General features: G+C 36.9%; 1 protein-coding gene across 3 annotated transcripts in view; it reads left to right on the top strand.

Annotated features, from left to right (window-relative positions):
• PARP8 (poly(ADP-ribose) polymerase family member 8) overlaps positions 1 to 25,287 on the top strand; it is a 183,809-nt gene that overhangs the window by 34,991 nt on the left and 123,531 nt on the right. The window contains exon 1 of one of the 3 annotated variants that reach the window (XM_057540280.1): positions 1,064 to 1,107. The exons of the other annotated variants lie outside the window; for them this stretch is intronic. Coding sequence (XP_057396263.1) covers positions 1,073 to 1,107 — 35 coding nt within the window. The 5' untranslated portion in view covers positions 1,064 to 1,072. Of the gene's footprint in view, positions 1 to 1,063; positions 1,108 to 25,287 lie in introns of those variants that run through there. 3 annotated transcript variants of the gene reach the window in all.

A 25,287-nucleotide genomic window follows, 5' to 3' on the forward strand; every position in this document is an offset into this window, starting at 1 on the left:
GAATACTCAAATTCTAATTTTAAACGTGATTTATTTTTGATGACTGACATGAATTCAATCAATTAAATCAACGAATTAAATCAACACCGATTTTAATTTTTGGAGTTCAGTTAACCTAACACAGATTAAAGATTTGACAGCCTAAATCATTGCCCCCCTTCTCACTCATTTTTTCTTAGTAGAGTGATAAAACGAAAGCATTGTATATAATTATCTTTAATAAGAGGAGACTTATAGTATGGCTATAAGGATGGGGACAAGTGGATGAATTGATATTAAATGGCAGAATTTGGTGTTGGTAGGGTGGGGTGTGTTGATTGCATATGTGGGGTATGAATTGGGGGAATTCATTAAAATGAATTTCAAAGCATAGTGAATTTGTTTACCTGGGGATAAAGCCTTTATTTAATTCTTCTAATGAAAAGAATTTGCTTTTTACCTGAATCTTTTTTATAAATATCAGTTTGCTCTCCACATAATTTTCAAAAGTAGCATATAATATATATGACATTCAAATTAAGTAATTACCTTTCCATTTTGAATAGTCATGTTTGAAGTGACTTTGGTTAACAAGATTGGCTCTTTTGAAATCTGGAAGTCTGTATAAGTGGTTAAAGAGATAAAGTTTGCTTGAAAAGACCATTTAAAGCATGTGTTGATTAATGATTCCAAAATAAATCGTTACTCTTCTGCTTAGATAATAACCACACACATCCAAGGAAGATCTTGCCTTGCTCAAGGGGCTACAGAGAAGGGTACATTTTGAGAATTTTTTTTGTTTTTGTTCAGCAACACAGTGATACACAGCATTTAGAACTTCTTCCTTTATTATTTAGAAACTTGGAACCTTTTATGTCATAATTTTATTTTTTAAAAATTCAAGAATTTGACCTCATTCTTCCAGCTCTGACTCAAGAAAATAATGGGTGTAATTGTGGAGTTGTGACTGTTTTAGCTTGTAAACATAAACGAATACCTTTTTCTTGTTTTTACAGCTGACCTTTTAAATAAAACAGCGTTCAGTTTTCCTGCTTTTGTGGACTAATTTGCAGAACATATAATTTGAAACCTGATGAAAATGTATTCATCTTTAGTTGTACAATTTATGTAAGTGTTCTTAAATTTGGTTCTTTTAGAAACAAAAGGAGCATCTTCCCTTAACTTCTAATTAGATCTTATTTAATTTCCCTAAGCAAGAATATTAAGTTTTTTTTAAAGGTGGATATTATACTACCCTTAATCATACAGTTGCCATAATCAGACCTAGTCTTGTGTGATCATAAATAACTTGATCTTGGTCACTGATAAAACATGAAAGTAAAATTATCTTTTAAGTAGATAAATAAATTCCTACTTTATTGGTGGCCTCTAGAACAATACCAACTTTAAAATTCACACCTTCCTATCGAAGTGAAAGTATTCTGAAATGACAGTTTTCAAGGCTTGTCACTTTGTTATATGATTTTCTAACACATTTTTATTGTCTATGAAGTATTTAAAATTCATTCTAAGTCAAAAAACCCTAGTTCATTCCAAACTAAGAATCTAGTAGATGACACCCTTGCTTTTGACTTCTCACTCTTACCTCTATTTTAAAAATGCATAAAATTCCAAATCCCATTGCTACAGCACTGTTCTTTTTCTTCACCCAGTTTCCCTCTCCACTGTATTCAACAACAGTAGTGGGAATTGTTTCTTTTATTAATGGATGTCTCTAATCCTCCTGTAGAAGTAATTGAGGCACCCAGTAATGTTAAGTGCAAAAACAAGGATTAGGTGAATCCATCAATTACACAGAAGAGGAAACAATAAGGAAAATATATGCCTTTCCTCCATGTCATTGTTCCATGAGTGCTTCCTCTCTCTGTGCCAGGCACAGCGGATATAGTAGTGACAGTACTGACCTACTGACCAGGACCCTGACCTCCTGGGCAGACAGACAAATGTACATATAAATAAACCAGATAATTACAGATGACAGGAGGTTTTTCAAAAGCAAATTAACAGGATGATGTGATAATCCCTGGGAAATGCTATTTCTGATTAAGGAAAAAATTTCTTTTTTAAATTATTTCCTCTATGTAGGGACGAGGTATGATACTCGAACTGTCCAGCTAAGTCAGTTCATTTCTCCAGAGGTTTACTTGGGGGTTTGATTTGGCCCTTGAAGGAGTCATGATATTATCACTGCCACTGCTTATGCGTCAAGCCACCAATATTGATTGAGTGCCTGTTGTATTTCAGGCCCTGGTCTGGCCTTTGGGAACAAAACTGTCAAATTCCCTGATCTCAATGAGCTTGCCATTTGTTCTCTGCTTTGATATAACCCACCTTGGGAGCAACTGGAAGTCTCTTTCCTCTCCGAAGAAAGTTTCAAGGGGAAGACACACCAGGGAACTTGCTTTTCCATTTGTACCCTCCATTAGGCTTGGGAAAGTGAAACAGATGTAGTCAGAGGGTTAGATTTTGGAATTAATCATGCTTGTCTTATCTCTTTCCTTTTAGTGGTAGTTGTTTTCGTAGCACCTCACATACTGCTTTTCACAGGTGAGATGCTGGTGAATATTAATGACTGACTTCCTGTGTGTTCACACCACTGATCTAGTGGTGTATGTGTATGTGTTCCAGACTTCTGAGGGCCTTTATCTATGTGCCGGACACTAGGGTTTGAACAATAGAGCCTTCTTCAACAAGTCTCTCTTCATTAAAGAGAGACTCATCTGGAGACCTTATGGAATTTTCTTTTGGAGATTTTATGTCAAATATGGAAGGCCATTAATAAATTTCTGTTTTTACATTTGCCTAATTAATTTATATTTGCCTTGAGACTTTTTCATGCTTTAAAAAGTGCTTTTATTTATTTTTAGTCTTAAGAGCTTGAACTTTCAAAATATTCTTAAAATGTAGGGATGGAGGTTTGTTTTAAATTTACATTTTAGGTAAGAAAAATGTCATTTGGAGGAGCTTACTAGAAAAGAATAATGGACTACAAAATGTATTGATTCTATAAGTTTTTATTAGGATCCACTATGGCAGGCACTTTGCTGGCTGCTGGGAATATGATGACGAACACAGTGAATGTGCTTGATTTCATTATGCAATCAGGCAAAAATACTCAATGAAATATTTTCAGTACTGTTGTACAAAATGTGATGTGATAATCATTTAGCAAGATCCCTGTTTTCAAGAAAACTGTAATGGGGAAGAGTTCATAAAATTTAATTTGGTGAAGAAATTTTATTAAAGTAAGGTGAGTGTCATATGATACTGACGACACACCTGTATATGGTTGTAGTTCAAAGGAAGGAGCAACTGCATTGCCTTGAGTGAGGCACTGGGTTCTTAAAGATAATTCAAAAGAGTATCAAGAAAGATAACAGTGACATTAAAATTGGTTTACATTTATTGGGCACTCACATGATCCATACAGTTTTACACACACACACACACACACACACACACGAACACACAATCTCTCATATACTTTGAGTTGACATTTTCAGTTTTGGGGGTTTAACTTCTTTAAATAAATTGTTATTGTTTAAGTACTGAAAACTTTGTAGGGAATATTTTCTTCCTTTATCTTATCACCTCAATTATATCAGAAATGTAATGAAAATGAGAGAGGAAAATATATGACATAAATATGACAAAGCCTTGTTGTAGGAAATTTTTGTGTAATTAGTGTAATACAAGGACATTCCAATTTAATAGCGGTTAGTAAAGAGAAAATGACTTTAGAAGAATGAACTTTTTAAAAAACTTTTGGTAGCTTTTTTTTCCTTTTTTGGCTGCGTTGGGTCTTCGTTGCCAAGCACGGGCTTTCTCTAGATGCGGCGAGCGGGGGCTACTCTTCTTGCGGTGCGCGGGCTTCTCATTGCAGTGGCTTCTGTTGCGGAGCATGGGCTCTAGGTGCACAGGCTTTAGTAGTTGGAGCTCGCAGGCTCTAGAGCACAGGCTCAGTAGTTTTGGAGCATGGGCTTAGTTGCTCCGAGGCATGTGGGATCTTCCCGGACCAGGGCTCGAACCCATGTCCCCTGCATTGGCAGGCAGATTCTTAACCACTGCGCCACCAGGGAAGTCCCCCTGGTAGATATTTTAAGATCGTTGACTTTAGATAACCCCTAAATTATTAATTGTTCCAAGTGCTGCTTTGACTTTTCATTTCTCCTTGAAAGTTCGCAATGCTAAGGAAGTGAGGCATTTATTGCCTTTTTCATTTCAGTTTTTATTCTTAAGGAGAAGGCAGAAATCTCCTAGATTCAGCATTTGACCTGGAACAGTCCTCTGTGTTAGATGGTGAGGAACCCGAGATTGAGCAAGAGGATGACTACTCCCAGGTCACACAGCCATCCCAGCATGGCCTGCAAAGCCACACTTTCTTACTTCAGGACTTTTTCCACGACACGTGACTTTTCTTGGAGAAAACAAATCTAAAAATCTAGCCCTCCTCTCCCCTCTTTTAAGTTTTAGAAACCAAGCTGTTTGCTTATTGTAAGAAAACAACTCTGAATACGTGAACTTAGGTTTCATAATTAATCTTTCATCTTGGAGACCATTAAAAGGTGGGAGTCAACTAAAATTGTAGTCTGCTTTCTCATATTGGTGAACTTGGTGAAGGTAGAACTCACACTGTGGCAAGATTGCGCAGAGGGCTTAGGCTTTGCTTAAGGGACCACTTGACAAATAAAATAAGGAAGAGCTTGTATTTGGTTTTTTATTTCAACTCAGAAAATTTCTTCCAGTTAATATTGTACTTGGTTTCAGCTTCCCCAAAAGCCTATGAACTGCCCTAACCTTATATTTATAGCTTCTCTTCCATGGTCCTCCCAGTCGCACACACTGTTGCCTTTGACAGACATCGTCTTTGGAATTCTGTGTTTTTCAGCACCATTTGTCTATTTAGAGAGTCTGACCTTGTCCATGGCATTGTCTTGATTCTGCCTGCACACATACTCCCCAGTTTTTTTAAAAAAATGAGTAGTTTTATTATGATTCTTATTTTTTCTCTCCATATCTTACTCAGACCTATTAAAATACTAACATTTGAGAAAAATCTAGGTCAAGCCATTTGAATTAGTTTAGTTTTTGAGTAAAATGCGAGTACTGAAGAAGAGGAAAGAAGGTATCATATCCACTGGTACTCAGATAAAAAGGGTCACATTTGCAGTGCTCTCCAGCAGTGGGTATGTTAACTTTTAGGTACTCAGCCTGTTTGGTTGGGTGGATGTTGCCATGTACATTACAGTGCTCGCTATGATGATGTATACCTGAAGGTGGGCATGGTGACAACACTGAAGCTTTTCAGCCCCTGCCTCAGTGCCAGGGATGTAGCTCTGTGAGAAACAAGAATCCAGTCACGATAGGAGTAAATTTGCAGTACATTTGCAATGAATTTGCAACAAATAACAGCTTTGTAGTACATCTGTTGATGTCCATGGGTTAATGCCTCAATATCTCACAACTTATGCTTTTCTTATATGAAAGGTTCTGTATTAGATACTTAAGGGTCCTCCAGGCCCCTCAGTTTTATAACAGTCTGAACGTTCATTCTTTGAACATTAATTTTCCATATTTAGACATGAATTATAGGGGAAAGTACCTGCTGTATAAAGCAAAATTTAAGATTTAATTGATAACATATTGAAATGATTGACTTTGCTGTTGTTGCTGTTATTTTTGAGCTGTATTTAACATTTGTTTAGCTTGCCCTCATATTAAATCTTTTCCTGTAGTTCGAAGTTGTCTTCTCTGTGCATTCTATAGGGAATCTGGTGCCAAATCTGCCTCAGGCTGGAGAGTCTGGCCTACTTTTCCTACTTTTAGCCTTTGAGACTCGCGGTGCCTCAAAGTCCTTATCATTCTGGATATCCTGGTAATTCTCCTTGGCGTATGTAGATCCTGATCACCAACTGACCATCAAAAGGCCATTTATCTGTCTTCTTTTCAAGTCATAATCAGAAAATGTTGCTTATTTTTCTACCGTCTTTGAAAAACTACCCTGACCAATGTGTAATTACCTGGGTAAGTACATGGTCATTTATTTAATTTGGGTCTTTACTCCCTAAATGCTCACCTCTAAAGACTTGCAGTAGTTATTCCTTTAAATCTGTCCTCCCCTGTATAGCAGCCACTAGCTGAAAGTGGCTATCGAGTACTTGAGATGTAGCTGAATTGAGATGTGCTGTAAGCTACACACTGGATTTCAAAGATTTAGTATAATAAAAAGAATGTAAAATATCTCAATAATTTTTACATTGGTCACATATTGGAATGATACTATTTTGGATATACTGGGTTAAATAAAATATATTTTAAAAATGATTTCATCTATTTCTTTTTACCTTTTCAATGTAACAATTTAAAATTACATCTGTGGCTTGCAGTATATTTCATTTGGACAGTGCTGCTTTAAAATAGGAATGCATGAAGAATGTTTCAAAATGGTTTTGGAAAGCTGTATTCGTTAATCTATTTGCAGAGATGCAAAATCAGTCTAGAGCAGTGTAATTTTTAAATTTAGAACCACTTCATGGTCAATAATTTGCTTCCTTGTAAAGCAAGTGAGAGCTTTAATGTTGCATATGGGATGGATGCGACATTTACAAACAAACTACAAACTGCCACAGCAGTGTCTTCGTTGCCATCTTGATTCTCTTCTCAATATAGATTGAGACTCATGTACACATGGAAAAATGTTTTGGTGGAAATTGTTGTTTCAGATTTTTAAAGTGTATTATTTTAAAATTGAGATTATTGACCTGAGTAGTACTGTAGGCAGTACTAGTCAGAGATTGGCTTTGGGTTTGTGTTATGCTTTGTTGAGCTTCCAGACACCAAAGTAAATCAAGGGGTTTTCTTCATGTGAGTTTTATGTGCGTCACTTGATTATAGGAGAACAACCACAGTAGCTAATTAGCTTGCTTCTTTTTAAGTTGCCACTTCCTAATGTGTCACACAGGTGAGGAAAGAAAAATACTAATTTGATAAAGATGTCTGACTTATTTTTAGTTAACTGGGCTCATTTTCTTTTAAAATCAGAAGGCTGCAATATAGGATATAAAAATTGGAAATGTAATTACTTGTATGAGATAAATTATTGAAAACGAAGTTTTTAAAGCCAGTTACTTTTATTACTTTCAAAAATAGTTCACTGATTCAGACAGTTGCTGTATCTCAGGCATCACGGCTCAGGAGAATGTGTGATTTCAGAAGTAAAAGATGAAAAGAACATTGGTGATGCCTTTTGGTCACATATCTAGGAACTATTTTCTATAATACCTGCTTAATTATGAAGGGTAGAGAATGGAATAATAAGGCTTATTATGGAATAATAAGGTATATTATTTCAAAGCACCAAGGTCCAACTGAAAAACTAAAAATAATAGCAGAGTTCTTATAGATACAATGTAAACATTGTAAAGGAGGTAAAATAAGATATAAGTAACATGGAGATAACCAGTCTAGGAATTAAAAATTCATGTGTTTAAAAGGAATTGGTGGGATGGGGCTAGGACTTGATTTTCATCATAAGCTAGCTGCATGTACCATTTAATTTGTTGCCATTTGTCTGCATTTCTTTAACATATATTTTTAATTTGGTCTCGAGCAGTATTTCTTAAAATGTGGTTCAGTATTCTGCATCAGAATTATTGGAGTGCATGTAAAATGCAGATTCCTAAGTCCCAGAATAATTGTATCAGTTTTTCTGGGTGTGATGCCTGGAAATCTGTGTTTTAACTTGAATCTCAGTGGAATCTTTTAAATTGAAGTTTAATTGGCTTACAAAATTATGTTAGTTTCAGGTGTACAGCATAGTGATTCAGTATTTTTGCAGATTTATTCTCCATTGTAGGTTATTACAAGTTAATGGGTATACTTCCCTGTGCTATACAGTATATCCTTGTTGCTTATCTATTTTTTACACATAATAGTTTGTATCTGTTAATCCCATACCCCTAGTTTGTCCCTCCTCCCTTTCTACTCTCATTTGGTAAAGATAACTTTGTTTTCTATATCTGTGGGTCTGTTTTTGTTTTGCATATACATTCATTTGTATTATTTTTTGGAATCCACATATAAGTGATATCGCACAGTATTTGTCTTTTCCTGTCTGACTTATTTCACTAAGCATAATATTTTCTAGTTCAATCCAGGTTGTTGCAAATAGTGGTATTTTATTCTTTATGGCTGAATAATATTTCATTGTATATATATACATACCCCCAGTGGAATCTTGAGCACATTAAAGTGTGAGAATCTCTTTGAGATGTCAGAGTATATTTGGTGAAAATTTTCATGTCATGTGAAGTATCTCAGCAGTAACTAAAACGAATGTGCACTATAAATTCATTGGTATTGATATAATATACAATTCTAGCCAGCCCTGAACAGCATAATATTGGGATTTACAAAATGCTTTTTGATAGTGGTGGTTGGGAACCAGCCATTTCTGTATCAGTAGTAAGATGTCAGTGACCTTATTTCCCAATTCTCGGGGAGGGAGGGGGAAGCAAGTCCTTTGTTGGCATTTTATGATTGCAACGTTGTGGACAGCACATAGGGAATTAACCCTAAACAAAGTGTGCTTTTTAGTGGGGGGCAGGGTTGTTCTGCTGTGATTACATCAGGGATGGCATCCTTGTCTCAGCCAAGTACCTATGTTATAAACACCATAAACACTACTTCTACTTTGGTTATGGTATTTTGACAGCAAATAACAAAATGCCTGGACTCAAAATGGCTTAAATATGAAGGAAATTTATTATCTCAAATGACTGAAAGACCAGAGCTATAGTAAGATGAAGTCAGGGCATACATCAGGGACTAAGTTATGTCATTAAGGAACTGGTTATTTAGGCTTCATCCTAAGGCTGGTTTTCCTCCTGTTTCCAAGATGGCTGCCATTAATAATCAGCACTTTGCTTACTTCCTTGTTCAGATTCAACAGAAAGAGTGAGGGGATTCCCTTATATCAATTTCATTGTAGTGGAATTATCATACTCCACTATGTGGTTGTTTCAAGGTAGTGTAGGTACTAATTTTATTGAGCGTCTTTGTATGTCTCTTTATTTACTTGAACTAGATTCTCTCTTGGATATATTTTAAAAGTGGAATTGTTGGATTAAGATAGGCTCATGCTCAGAAATTACTTTCTGAATTGGTTGTATCAATTTAGACTGCAGGCAGAAATGCATGAAAATCACCATTTTCCCCCATTCTTGGCTGTAATTGATGTTACATTTTAAAATTTGTATCAATATTAGGGCGTTAAATCATATCCCATCATTATTTTAATTTGCATCTACTGATTATTAGCGAGTTGGAGTATTTTTTGAGTTTCTTGAAAGTTTGGAACTTTATTTCTGTGAGGTTTTATATTCTTTTGCATATATTTTATTGGGTCTTAAATACTTTTCTTAGTTACTTTTAGGCATTCTTTATATATTCTGAATAGTTGGTTTATGGGAGGCAAAACTTTTAATGTGTTATCAATTTTCTTTTATCTGTAAAATCATGTAATCCTCTTCCTGTCCCATTTGACTGTATCTGGAACCTTTTGATTGTATACTTCCTGTGACGGTCAATGTCAGAAACAAGCCTACTTAACAATAATTTTAGTAGTTAAGATCAGGGTTTTGAATCCAGAAGCTTCAGTTTGAATCCAGGCTCTTCATGATTTTGGGTAGTTACTTCATCTCTCTAATTTCTACATAGGAATAATAACTTGCGATAATAAACACACACAAACACAAATGTTTAACTCAGAGCTCAAAACTATACCCACAATAAATGGAAGGAATAATACTATCGTTATTATTGTTAATAAGGAAAAGAATAGCACTGACAATTTTCATTTCACCAAATAGCTTATGCTTTCAGAGTGCTTTTACTTAAATAAAACTTGGTTATCTGAGCATTTCCTAATTCATATTTTAATAGTCCATTGTGATGCTGGTAGCATCGAGTGACTGATTTCTGCCATTTTCTTTTTTTTTCCCCTTTTTTTTTTTAAGGAATTTTCCCATTCACTTTTTTTTTTAATTATTTATTTTTATTTATTTATATATGGCTGTGCTGGGTCTTCGTTTCTGTGCGAGGGCTTTCTCCAGTTGCGGCAAGTGGGGGCCACTCTTCATCGCGATGCGCGGGCCTCTCACTATCACGGCTTCTCTTGTTGCGGAGCACAGGCTCCAGACGCGCAGGCTCAGTAATTGTGGCTCACGGGCCTAGCTGCTCTGCGGCATGTGGGATCTTCCCAGACCAGGGCTCGAACCCGTGTCCCCTGCATTGGCAGGCAGATTCTCAACCACTGCGCCACCAGGGAAGCCCTGCCATTTTCATATACTGAGACACATATATCTTGCTTATGAAATCACCACTCAAGGGCTTCATAATTTACACAAAAATCTATATAGCTACTTTTTTATTGGGTAGTCTTGTCTAAGTAAGTGTTAGATTTGCATATAATTATGTAGTTCATTAAATCAATTTGTTCTTTGTAAACTGACGTAAAATCTTTTTATACAGTTATAAGAGCATGTGTTGATTTAATAAATCAGACACTTGTCAACCATGCATCAGTGTAAATTGTTGTTTGTATATAGTGTGAGCATAGTTCTTTAGACAGAGTACGTAATTCATCATTCAATTAGCATAAATATATGATCAGTCAGTATTTACCTCCCATGGCCCAAATCCTGCAGGAAGGGAACTTTCTTAGATACATAGAAGTTATAATTGTTTCTCATTTGATGATTCTACTAGGGTGCTTTTGTGTTTTGCAGATATTTTAAATTTAGATTTTTTTAAAAACTCATTTCACAATAAAAATTAAATAGACTTGACAGGTATAGAATGAATAATCTTTTTCTCAAAAGCAATATGGCAAATTCTAAAGGTTTGATTAAAATCCTTAGGCCATTAAAACTAACCTCTTAATATTTGAATATAATGTTTGATTTTGAGGCAAAATCAAAAATCTCCAAAGAGATACTCCAGAGAGTATCTGAGAGAGATTCACTCATTCATTGATTAGGGGACATGTTCTGCTACTTTTCAGGGAACAGTAGCCGGGTGTAGAGACCATACTACTTGCCAACATTGTCTTTTAAAAGCTGATGATATTGACTGCTTCTTTTGGATTTGAATACCTGCTGGTATTTTCCTGCTTCTGCTTGCTGTGATCTCCTCTTGTTATCAATGGAGAGTTAAAAAAAATTATATATTCATGACATAAACATATATATAAGTGCAAAATCAGACAGTATGGGCTTATATCAACTGTATTTACCATAATTTAGAATAATATGCTTTAACTGCTCTTTATTGATTTGTCAATTTTAGACAGCTTCTATTGAATGCCTGTTATAGTAGTATTTATCCCCTCTTGCATCTCCTTAGCCCATAATATCTCCATATAGACATTTCAATGCATTGATGCATTTTTGGTTGCATCAGTAAATCAGCATTACATTTACATTGACTATATCATTGTATTATAACTGTATATTTTTTCTTATATAATTTTTCCTAGGATTAAAGATTGTCTATGAATTTTTTTCATTAGCTTTTATTTGACTATATATCTATTTTTTTTCAATTATTTCAGAACATTTGCCATGGCTCTCAATAGTTTTCCCAAATGGTCAAACACATCAAAATAAATTATCAGTGACCCATCTCTCTCCACTCCTTACCCATCCTGGTGACCTTCCCTGAGTTCTTTTTTTTTCCTTGAGTCTGACCCATTTTCTGTGTACGTCTGATGCACATGTGTTATCCTTCAACATAGCCTTGTGTTGTATCCTCTGTTTACTGGATGCCATGCTTTCCCGTTTTTGTTGAAAAGTGTACTCTTTTAGCTGCGAAAGAAAAGTTATGTTGGAAGTCATGTTTTTGAGTCTGGGGATGTCTAAAATATTTTTATTTAACCCTCATTTTAATTGACAAATTGAGAAGGTATGGAAATCTGGGTTAGCACTCATTGTCCCTCATAATTTTGAAGACATTGCTTGACAGTCTTCTACTATCCGGTGCTATTGAGTATACAGTACCTTGCTGATTCTGATTCCTATATACTTAACCTGTCCTTGTCTGGAAGCTTGATTTTAGAGCTTTCTTTATCCTTGAAGTTTTGACATGTCACAATGAGGTGGTTTAGAGTAGTTTTTTTTTTTTTTTTAGAGTAGATTTTTTTTTTTTTAATAAGGATAAATATTTTGTGGTTTGTGTTTTTTTTTAATTTTTTTATTATTTATTATTTTTTTATTTTTATTTTTGGCTGTGTTGGGTCTTCGTTTCTGTGCAAGGGCTTTCTCCAGTTGTGGCAAGCGGGGGCCACTCCTCATCGCGGTGCGCGGGTCTCTCACCATCGCGGCCTCTCTTGTTGCGGAGCACAGGCTCCAGACGCGCAGGCTCAGCAATTGTGGCTCACGGGCCTAGTTGCTCCGCGGCATGTGGGATCCTCCCAGACCAGAGCTCGAACCCGTGTCCCCTGCATTGGCAGGCAGACTCCCAACCACTGCGCCACCAGGGAAGCCCTAGAGTAGATTTTTTTAAAAGTCTATTAGACTTGACATTCACAGGAAGGCCTTCTGATATAGAGGCTTCTGTCCTTCTAAGAAATTTTCTTGTACTATATCTTTGATAATATTTCTTCACCTCCTTCAACTCCTTTTTTTTTTTTTTTGAGTCTATTTTTGAACTTCCTAAAATGATCCTCTATGTTTCTTATGTTTATTTTCATATTTTCCGTGTCTTTATCTTTATTCTGCTTTTTCAAGATTTCTTCAGTTTTATCTTCCAACCCTTTCTTTTGAATTTTTTAATTGTCAGTATATATATATTCTTTATTTCCAGGGCTCTTTCTTAGTTCTTTTATTTTTTTTTCCTAATTTTTTCCTTTTGAAAATACTTTGTTAAAACATTTTGTTTTATTTTATGTACTTAATATCTTCTGACTATCTGTGTCTCTCTGTATCAACTTAAGTTCCTTCTACTTCCTTCATTGTTTCTGTTTTCTCCAGGTTTCCTTTTCTGTTTGTTTTGGTCTCTCACATTCATGTTGGAGGCTTTTCTCAAATGTCTAGTGATCGTTCACTGCCTATTTATGTTCAAGAGTGAGGCAGTGGGTAAAATATAGTAATAATATGTGTAAGCATTATAGTAGGGGGCAGTAATCAATGAAACTCTAGAGTGCAGTAGCCATGTGGTTTAGAGGACTGTTTCATTTCAGGATTCATCCAGAAATTTACTCCTCCCACAAAAAGTACCTAGTGTCATTAAAACCTGCTACTGTTGCAAAGCATAAAAGAAATGGAAAAATAAGAGCAATGGAAAGACCCAGAGCCCCAGAGAGAGAAAGACAGAGACAGAGAGACAGAAAAAGTTGTAGAGGGACTAAGAGTCAAAGATGGGTAGATGGATAGATAAGGCTGAATGCAGGAGGAAGGGAGAAGGGAGAAAAAAGAGAGAATAAATGATAGTGAGAATATATATTCAGAGATTTTTGTGAAGTGAACTTAATGACCCTTCAATAGAGAGAAGCTTTGTGTTAATTTTGGCCAGAAAAAAAATGACAAGAGAAAATTCACATTAATAAGTTTCTGGGGTTAATCATTACATTTTTATTTTATTACATGATTACTCCTGAAATAGTCCTTTCTCAGTTATCTAAAGGTGATAAAGTGAGCACCTTCCATCAGCTTATTATTTATTCAGATCTATTTGCATGTCTGATTCAACCTGAAGTATAAATTGAGTTTTTTTGTAATTTCATGGGTCTTTGCTTAGATGCTATCTTCTAATGATTTTTATCTTTATTTTGGGATGATTTATGAGGCAGTGGTTGCTGTTGCCTTAGAACTTTATCAGCAATAGTAGTAGAGAAGTACTCACATGCTTCTTAACTATATCCTTTTCAAAAGGAAATCTTTCTATTTAGAAGAATCGGAGACTAGAATGGGTTGAACACCCAGTGGTACCCAATCTCACTGAATTCTGCTAATTCTTATTTCTGTACCACTCCTTTGTTCTGGTAGGAACCTTTTAGAGAAAGGTAAAGAACAGTGTGTGTGTGTGCGTGTGTGTGTGTGTGTGTGTGTGTGTGTGTGTGTGTGTTTGCTCCTTCATAGTGCAGATTTTCTTGAATTTCATTCTCCTTTTTAAAAATAACAATATGTAAGTGTGACAGATGAGCAGTGTAACTCTACTACTGACTTTTGAAAAAGAACATAATTTTGTATCCATGTCTGCAACCTACATATATGATGAAAAATATTACATCTAAGAGGTTCTGGTTTGAATGACTTAACCTAGCCTCCGAGTATCTATCTCTGTCTCTATCTCTATTTCTATCTATATATTATATATTCATACACACAGATGGGCATGTCTCAAATATCTTGATCTGATCCTCATTTTAATTGATAGATTGAGAAGGTATGGAAGGTGGGTATGTGTACATACATACATGTGTATGTATATGCACTCAAATATATATATATTTGAATGCTTTCCTAGCCTTAGCATATAGTAGTATGTTTAAGTACTTTTTAGAAAGTGAATGGTTTCTTGTTACTGGCCATCTGTAAAATGGCATCTTGATTCCTCCTCTGGTAAACGGAACCTACCTCCCTCATCCTGCATCCTTGGAACTTGGCAGTTTGGCCTGTTGTAGAGCTAACTCTTACGACACCATTCATTTCCCAAGTTTCAAACGTTATCATCTATCAGACATCAGTTCCTACCTTTTTCTCTGCAAAGGGAAAACCTGCTTCATTCAGGAAATCACCCATAGTGAAAATGAGTGACCTTCTCTCCAGTCAAGGGTAAAAGGGAGATAGCTTAATCCAGTTGTGTGCCTGGCCTCTCTTGCCCACCTTCCCACCCTGATTGATTCAGGGCTGTGGCTATAGGACTCACATCTGGCCTCTCAGATATGAGGAGTTCCCTACCGTGAAGCTTCTGGACCTGACTCCTGTTAGAGTTGCTCTTAAGAAGGAAATACACACAGGATGCCTCTTCTGCTTTGGACATGCTCATGTCTGGGTGTGATGTTGGGACTGTAGCAACCATCTTTTTGGCCACATAGGAAGTTAACCCAAAGGTGAAACGATAAACTGAGACAGAAAGGAAAGATGGAAGAAACTTGAGTCCTTGATGGCATTGTTGAACTGCTGAGTTAAACAATTAAACAACCATGGAGTACCCCCCTGCCCCTCCCACACACATACTCCCCCTCCACACATGCCCCTCCCTCCAACATACATTTCTGTGCTTTTTCTTATATGAGATAATTGAAGTCTTCTTGGAAAGTTAAGTCAGCTTGAGCCAAAAACATCATGAATGAAACGTATCACTGCTTTACCTTTTACTTCCGTTTTCCATGGTGATTATTAATACACCTGTTAACCCTCTTTTTGTTTTTAAGCCAGTGGAGTAAATGATAGGCCAGGTTATTTGTCTGGTATTATTGCCATAATGATAAGCCTTCAGAGAAACAAAAATCTAAAGGATTTTTCTGCAAAATTGATTTACCTGTTTCCCAAAGGATCTTATTACTTCTTCTATCTCTGAGAAATATTTATGGTACAATGTGATTTTCTTCTTTATCAATTTAAAGTTTTATTAATCGTCACTTTATTCAAGATGGTTTGAAATAGATTACAAAGTGGAATGACACTTATTATGTCCAAAATGATAACAAACAGTGTATGCTGACCTTTGGTTATTGATTACCATTTTGTATATTTATCCCAGGGCTATATGTTTAGAAATAGGTATTTAGCATTTTATTAAAAAAAAAAAGGAACTTCTGGAAAAGGTTTTCTGTTTCTCCACAGTGAATATATACTGTTTTGTGAAGCACCTATAAAGCTACAGAATGTTCATGTTTTTTATGTTTTAATCACTGTATTGTTGATTGCAGAAACAAAAGAAACAGGAACATTTTAGAATCTATTCAGTTTCATATTGATTTTATGTTAATATAAGGAAATGTTTTATTCTAAGAAAGGTACAAAATGGTAGCAATTGGTAAAGATTCTTGGCAAAACAACCTACCAGGTTTTTAAATTACTGCAGTTTATTACTTCTGCACTCATTCATTCAGTAAGCACAGAGGACCAGCCTCTACAGGCCACCCTGAGTATAGAAAAGTCCCTGCCCTCATGACACTCACAGGTCAGGGGACAGATAAAAAGTCAGACATTACAGTACATCCTAATGTTGTAAGTGACAGTACAGACAAGTGCAGTGAGCTATGGAAGCATAATAGGTTGGGAACCAAATACAGATCTGTAGGGAGGAGAGGAGAGGTGTTTTGGTACAAGGAGTATTTAATGTAGGGAAGTGGGAGGCACTTAAAATGTTTTTAATTTTAAAAAGTTCTAAATGCTAATATTGGACTTGATCTTTATCATGTTTTTATGTTTGTGGCATGAGATTTATATAATAAACTCAATGCAGAGATATAATAACTAAATATAATATAACAACTAAATATAATAATAATAACTAAAATTTACTCAGTGTTTACCCTGGTGGTTAAGGAGTGGAGAGGAGATTTTTAATCCCCCTTCTGTCAAGTACTTGCTGTGTGACTTTAGGCATAGTTATTGAGCTATATTTTCCTCATCTGTAAAATGGGTATGATAGTGGTCTGTATGTCACAGGGCTACTGTGAGGTTTCAGTGAGTTAAATCTCCAAGGGATTTAGAAGAGTGCTTGGCATATATAGAGTGATCAATAAGCTTCAGCTGTTATTGTTATTCTTTTGACAACATCGTATCATCTTTGTAATAGTCTGACAAGGTAAGGTGGGAAACAGAATAATGGCACTGCAGTGTCCACATTCTAATCCCAGAGCCTGTGAATATGTTCCCTTGAATGACACAGAGAAATTTGCAGATGGGGTTAAGTTAACATTTCATGATGGGGAGATTATCCTGGATTATCATAGTGAGCCCAGTGTAATGACAGGGACCCTTAGAGGCGGGAGAGTCAGAGTGGGAGATGTAATGAAGGCAGCAGAGGGTTATAGTCAGAGATTTGCAGACGCTGTGCTGTTGGCTATGAAGATGGAGAGGAGAAAGCACCAGGAGCCAAGGAATGTCGGCAGCCTCTAGAAGCTGGAAATGCCCAAAAGAGATTTTCCCCTCAGGCTTTGGGGTAGGGGTTGGTGGGGAGAACGGGACATGGCCCTGCTGACAACTTGATTTTGGCCTGGTCAAGTCTATTTTGGAATTGTGACCTCCAGAACTGTAAGATAATAAATTTGTGTAAATTTAAGCCACTGAGTTTGTGGCAATTGGTTAGAGCAGCAATAGAAAGCAAATACAGATAGGCATTATTCCCCTTTCTCAAATGAGGAAATGAGCTCTGGGAAGTTAAATCACTGATAAGGTTACTGGAAACTCTGAGATGTGAGCAGGGCTTGTAGGCCGTGTGAGGGGATAGTCACCGGTGGACCCGGGGCCTACAACCCTGTGCAAGGCCTGCAGTTAAGCCTTCCTGCAGGTCCTGAGCCTCTCCAGCTCTTAAGGTAGCAAATTGCCTCTCTTCTCCCTGAGATGCATTGTTGCAGGTAGCCCACCACTGGCTTTTCCACTCTGTTAAATCACTTACCACTTTTCTAGCCCCTTCTCTTTTTCCAAAAGTGTTAGACATCTCTTTTCCATGGTTGGCTCTCTCATCCTTCCTGCCCTTGTGAATTTATGCCCCTCCTGCCCCTTTTCCCTGCTTTTAGTTTCATTTTAGTAAGAGTTCATCAGGAAACAGAAATCCGTGGTCAGCCAGCCACGCTCACCCCAAGCAGCATACTAATTTCTGACCTGTAGCAGTGCCTCCTGTCACTTCAGTACCCTCAAAAGATTGCAAACAGTAGCATATTTTCAGCCAGATGACCACAGTGAAAAAACGTCTCACATGGTCATCATGAAAGCACCCGGGGTTTTTGCACTCTTTAGTAATCTTTCCATACAATCTTGGTGGTAGACCAGTAGGTGGTAGGCAGTGCTTTTTCACAGCCTGCCAAAATACTCACAATGGATACATTTCATATTTGGGGACAGATTTATATGAATTCACTTATATTTTTTACAGATATTCTGGGCGTTTACTCATACTTTCATGAACTCCTTCCCCATATTGGGGGAGGAAAGAGACTTGCAATGCATACTTTTTAGATGTGTGTGGGTCAGCGTGTCCCGGTATTCATAAAGACCTTTAATAAAAATGAAGTACTGCCAAAGAGACGACCAAAATTGGTCATTTAATAAGGAAAAGACAATATGATTAATCAGAATTTTAAAATGTTCATTTTTAAACAATTATTCAGACCACCATATCATGGGCAGTAGTAACAAGGGGAGTAAGTAAATATTAACTAAAAGAATATTTTTTAAAAACCCTAGTGTTTACATTGTAATACATGGTATGTTTACCTTATAACTTAGATTAGCAAATTTTCGTGTCTCTATATAATTGGAAGTTGTAACTCTTAGGTCTTTACAGAACAGATATGTAGAGCTGCTTTTTCATTCTTGTGTAGTGTATAAGAATAACTCAAAGTTTTTCATTTGTTCTTTAAAGGTGAACATTGTTTTAGAGCTTTATTTTCAGTTTTCAGTTCCCAACTTTCTAATTGTAATTCCATTTCTCTTCCACTCTCACATCCGAATGGATGAAACTGACATTGTAACAAGAATCTCAAATTTATTATGCTTTGTCGAAATGAGTAATTCTTTCCAAAATTTTGCTGTGCTTCAAAATGGTCTTCTGAGACTCTTGTGCTCTCGCATGGAGGCCGAGAATTGCTAACTTGGAGCCTCCTGTAAAGAAAGGAAGATGCTGTTATTCCTTACACTAGAATTCTGTTAAATTACAAAGGAAGATGACTTGATGGTGTGGCACAGAGCTTTATAAGTGAGGCAATAATTATATGATATAGGATAGTTCTGATTTAATAGTTGTGTCAATATAGTGCATATCATATTTTTTTTTACTTGCTCATCAAAGGGTTTGATGGTTAAATGAGCCTAATGCCTGGATAACATTGAGATTCTCAGATTAAAGGAATTTGGTAAAATTTTCTTGCTACTAGTGAATGTAAATTGTGTTTGAACAAACGTACTGTAAGTTTACTATGTTTTTTTTCTAAATTTAATTTAATTTATTTATTTTTATATAGCAGGTTCTTATTACTTATCTATTTTATACATATTAGTGTATATATGTCAATCCAAATCTCCCAATTCATCCCACCACCACCACCACCCTCTCCCCACTTTCCCCCTTGGTGTCCATACGTTTGTTCTCTACATCTGTGTCTCTATTTCAGCCTTGCAAACCGGTTCATCTGTACCATTTTTCTAGAATCCACATATATGCGTTAGTATATGATATTTGTTTTTCTCTTTCTGACGTACTTTACTCTGTATGACAGTTTCTAGGTCCATCCACGTCTCTACAAATGACCCAGTTTTGTTTCTTTTTATGGCTGAGTAATATTCCATTGTATATATGTACCATATCTTCTTTATCCGTTCGTCTGTCTATATGCATTTAGTTTGCTTCCATGACCTGGCTGTTGTAAATAGTGCTGCAATGAACATTGGAGTGCATGTGTCTTTTTGAATTAGTCTGTCGATGGGCATTTAGTTTGTTTCCATGACCTGGCTATTGTAATTAGTGCTGCAGTGTATGTTGGGGTGCATATTTTCTCTGGGTATACGCCCAGTAGTGGAATTGCTGGGTCATATGGTAATTCGTTTTTATTTTTAAAAATTTATATTATTTATTTTTTATTTTTGGCTGCATTGGGTCTTTGTCACTGAATGCAGTCTTTCTCTAATTGTGGTGAGCAGGGGCTACTCTTCGTTGTGGTCCACGGGCTTCTCATTGCAGTGGCTTCTCCTGTTGCAGAGCACGGTCTCTAGAAGCACGGGCTTCAGTAGTTGTGCTGCATGGGCTTCAGTAGTTGTGGCACGTGGGCTCAGCAGCTGTGGCACAAGGGCTTAGTTGCTCTGCGGCATGTGGGATCTTCCCAGACCAGGGCTCAAACCCGTGTCCCCTGCATTGGTAGGCGGATTCTTAACCACTGTGCCACCAAGGAAGCCCTCATATGGTAATTCTATTTTTAGTTTTTTAAGGAACCTCCACACTGTTCTCCATAGTGGCTGTATCAATTTGCATCCCCACCAACAGTGCGAGAGGGTTCCCTTTTCTCCACACCCTCTCCAGCATTTATTGTTTGTAGATTTTCTGATGATGCCCATTCTAACTGGTGTGAGGTGATATCTCACTGTAGTTTTGATTTGCTTTTCTCTAATAATTAGTGAGGTTGAGCAGCTTTTCATGTGCCTCTTGGCCATCTGTATGTCTTCTTTGGAGAAATGTCTATTCAGGTCTTCTGCCCATTTTTGGATTGGGTTGTTTGTTTTTGTAATATTGAGCTGCATGAACTATTTATATATTTTGGAGATTAATCCTTTGTTCATTGGTTCGTTTGCAAATATTTTCTCCCATTCTGAGGGTTGTCTTTTCGTCTTGTTTATAGTTTCCTTTGCTGTGCAAAAGATTTTAAGTTTCATTAGGTCCCATTTGTTTATTTTTGTTTTTATTTCTGTTACTCTAGGAGGTGGGTTAAAAAATATCTTGCTGTGATTTATGTCAAAGAGTGTTCTTCCTGTGTTTTCCTCTAAGAGTTTTATAGTGTCCAGTCTTACATTTAGGTCTTTAATCCATTTTGAGTTTACTCTTGTGGATGGTGTTAGGGAGTGTTCTAATTTTATTCTTTTTACATGTAGCTGTCAAGTTTTCCCAGCACCACTTATTGAAGAGACTGTCTTGAGAAATCCAACAACTTCTGGTTGAAGATGAATCCACAACAATGGGCAGTACAGACAGTATCTCCAATGAACCTCCAGGAAAACTGTTGGTTTCTATAAATGATGTGTTAAAACAGCTTTTCGGTTGTGAAGTTCAACCATAGGTTAATACCTTCAATCTTGTTATTCCAAAGAATTTATACAGTCTCTGTTCTTTACAAAATACATACAGAAGCCTTGAAATTTTCTTTTTAACATAACTTCTTTTAGATAGGATTCCCTCTTCTGTTCTGTTCTGGAGGTGAGAAGTCCAAAATCAAGGTGTCAGCAGGGCTGCACTGCCTCTGGAGACTCTAGGGGAGAATCCTTCCTTGCCTCTTTCAGCTTCTGGTGGATGTTGACATTTGTTGGCTTCTGGCCACAGTACTCCAAACTCTGCTTCTGTCTTTACATTGCTTTCTCCTCTATGCCTGTCTTCTCTTCTGTCTCCTACTATGTTTTTAATATTTATTCCATTCATTCATTCATTCAGCAAATAGCAAATACACAACTACTATGTATCAGCAACTGTTCTTAGAGCCGTGTTAACAGTGAACAAGGCAGAGTAGGCAAAGGAAGATCATGTAGGGCATTTTAAGAAATTTGATTTTTATTTTAACTACAAGGGGGGTGGTCATTGGATGATTTATTTTGTGGGAAAGTTACATGATTTTCAAATATGTTAAGTTATATAACTTATAAATATTGGGTTAGCCAAAAAGTTCTTTCAGATTTCTCTGTATCACCTTACGGAAAAGCCCAAACGAACTTCTTGGCCAACCCGATAGATCACTGTGGCTTCTCTGCACAAAGTGGATTATTTGGAGAAACAAAGAGGGAGTTGGAAGACGGGGTGCATGCATTAAAGTAGTTTAGGGGAAGGATGACGGTGGCTTGCCTTGGGGTTAAAGAAGAGGAGATGCAGAGCAGTGGATAGCTTCAGAAGGTGGTGTCAGTAAGACTTAGGATGCAATAGACAGATGTGAAGGGGTGGGTGAGGGAAGGAAAGGAATTAATCATGATGCCATAGTTTTGGGCCTGAGCAGGTATTTAGATAGTCAAGATAGAGAAGTCTGGTGAAGAGCAGGTAGAAGAGAGGAGAGGGAAGGAGTTGTAAGACTGAGCCCTGGAACATTCCATAATTTAGTGGTCAAGCAAGAAGATGGGTTCAGCAGTTGAAAGTAAGGAGGGACCATAGACAAGAAACTAAGAGAGAGGTTGGTGTCATGGAAGCTAAGAAAAGGAAGTGTTGCAAGAAAGAGAACATGTTTAATTGTCCAGTGCTAATGAGAGTTCAGCTCTCGTAGGGAGAGAGAACTGACCATCGGATTGGAGAACAAAGAGGCTGTTGATTATATTAACAAGACAAGCCCAAAATTTGATTGGGTTAAAGGAAAAACAAGAGCTAGGAAAATAGCAGAAATAGTGCGTATTGGCAACTCTTTCAAGAAATGTTCGTATGAAGTGGAACAGAGAAATAGTGTGGTAGCCCGGAAAAATTATCCTAGATTATACTAGAGTATGTTTGGATGCTGATGGAAAGAGGTAAGGAGAATTTGATGATGACAAACAGGCTAATTTTATGCGTGAGGTTGTTGAGAAGTTGAGAGTATAAGCATCAAGGAATTATACAGTTGTGACCAATTGAAATTCACATTAAAATCTGGGAATTTGACCATTGGTAAGAAGTTTGATAAAACTTAGTGAATCTTTGTACACCAAATTTTGAAAGTGATACACAGGTAAATTGATCTTAATAACTACTTTCTCTCGAAGAAGGAATCTTGTATGTCTTCTTGATAAAAATTGTAAACATACTATCGAATAAATAGGAAGCGCTTTTAAAACCATGGAGAAAGCATATGTATATCTTATCTCTGAAGGTGTGCCAACAGGAATTTGGCCAGAGAATATTATCAATATTTTGGTCCTTTATTGTAGGTTTTAAGAAGAACCATATTAAAATGTGTGTCTCTCTCCCCTCTCAGAAGTTAAGTGGTTTAAAAGATAAAGAGGGAAATTATAAAAAGTATTTTCACAGAGTCCCCAGAGAAAGAACACCCCTTGGAAACAAAACATGCAGTACATTTTCAGAAATCATTCTCATCATGGAAAGTCAAAGTCTACTCTAGATCAGTTTCATGCCAATAATTGAAACCTAAGAGGCTTAACAGAACCTGTAGTGTCTTGCTAGGTATAGCTGTTATAAGCCATACAATCCTCAGGCAAATTATTTGAAAATATTTGACCTATTTCTGTCCTTGTTATGGATCCCATCAACAGTCATATATTATCATTAGCGGAGAACTTTTCAAAAATAGTGTTTTAGAAATCTTCCTATTATTGCTCCAAAAGTGTACTTTGCATTGCTTACATTGTAAGAGACGTTGACTCCTTCACTGTCAAGGTCTGGCTCAGGCAGCAGTTTGCATTCAGTAGGGATCTAGACTGTATGTCAAGGGAAGGTGTGTGTTTTGGACCCCTCTTCTCCCCTCTTGTGTGTTCTCAGCTCCAGCGTCTTCCCATAGCACTTTGGCTGCAGTTAACAAAAAAACATAATAACTTTGGCTTAAATGAGAAGTTTTTTTCCTTCTCATGTTGGTCTTTCAGGGAGGGTCTGGTCTCTGTGCTCAGGGACCCAGGCCCTTCCAGCTCGCCTCTTCCTTGTGGGCCAGGATGGTATGTGTGTCCTAACAAGAAGGAAGAACGGAGGAGGAAGAAGGCAAAGGGACATTTACCAGCTGCCTCTTAGAGGAGGCTCCCAGAAGCTGCCGCAGGATAGTTTTGTGTGAACCATATTGGCCAGGATGTGATCCTATCCTAATTCCTGGGCGCAGTGGAGGCTAGGGGATGTAGTCTTGATTCGGGGCAGCAATGTTCCAGGGTAAACATCCGGTTTCCATAGCAAAAGGCGTGAATACATATTGCGGTCAAGGAGCTGTGCCACTGCATCCAACCCCTGACATCACAGAGGTCTGCATTTCCTTGAAATATACATGCTCTTGATCATCTTTCTTCTTCCCTTCCATGGGTCTTTGACGATGAGAAAATGGCAGCCCTTCCTCCCAGCCATGCTGCCCTAGGGTTCAAGTCTTACTGAGCAGAGTGAAGGCTGGATAGCATTCTCTTGGGAGCTCTCAGCCTGGAGCCCTTGTGTGGTGCACACTTTGCACAGCTGTACATGGCAGCGCTGTTTCCCTGCTCTAAGATCTTTTTCTCCTGTGTCCTCTGCTACTTTGGGGGAGAAGAGCAATCTAATTATCTAATTAAAGTGATTCACAGGAGGTAAAAATAATTTTTTTTTACCTTCCAACAGGGGTTATTATGAAATATTTTTGAGATGAGATAAAACCCTTTCAGCCCTTTAATATCCCTGTGTGCAAAACTTTCCAATAGCAGTCTCCCTGTTCTGAAGAGAAGTCTGTCTCACTTAGTATAGGAGTTAAGAGGTTGCAGCAGTGGCTGGCCCCTGTGTTTCAGAAAGCATGCAATTTAAACACCAGTGTGTACAGGAGACTCTAAGTTGTTTGTTTGTTTTCTAGAGGTAGCATTACCTTTTGTAATGCAGTCATACCCATGTAGATGATTTATTGGAAGATGAAAATTGGCCAGTTGTTTAAGAAACATGAAGCTAATTTTGCTTGTGTTGTAGTCCACCAATTCAGTAATTTATCTCAGAATACAGAGCTGACATTCTTGAGACAGAATATTCAATTCACTGGATCTCTCCTCCCATCTTCTCTGAATTCCAAGTACTTGCGACTTAAATAACCAGTTGTATTGTTCCGTGCTTACCACTGACCGTGGTTGATTAGTTCACAGGGCTGGATTATAGCTGAAAGAGTCAGTACTAATTTGGGAATGAGTTTAATAATATTGTGTGGCTGAAACTATCTTCTTCTCCTGTAACTTTTAGATGGTTTTTTGAACACAATAGTCTCTTATTTAGCACGAAAGTGTGAGTGAGTTCATAGAAATGTTTTTTCCTTAGTGAAAAAAAGTTCTTCTTGGTTGGTAAGAAATCATGCCTTTGCATGCAACATGAAATGAGTTTAAAAAACTACTAGAACTGTATTCTGATTTTTTTCAGATAGTTTTTATAATATAATCTTTTCTTTCTTATGTATTTTGTTTTCTGTGTATCTATATCATGCTCTAAAAATGTTGTAGCTTTGTAATAGTATTAAGAACATGACTGAGTAGATGAATCAGATTTTATTTTTCATGCCCAAGCTGTTTCCTTTTTCAATGTGTCCAATTAAAATATGTTACAGTTTTCATAGTGAATGTTTCAGTGTAATATTTGAAGGATGAGGGACAGCTGGACTGAAACAGTTGTTTTTTTTGTGAAAGTTTTGGGGGATTACTAAAATCCGCTTTAAAATTACCTATATTTGTTTTTCCCTGCTGTTAATTT

The sequence above is a fragment of the Balaenoptera acutorostrata genome, chromosome 2, assembly GCF_949987535.1.
Source record: "Balaenoptera acutorostrata chromosome 2, mBalAcu1.1, whole genome shotgun sequence".
Taxonomy (NCBI): Eukaryota; Metazoa; Chordata; class Mammalia; order Artiodactyla; family Balaenopteridae; genus Balaenoptera; species Balaenoptera acutorostrata.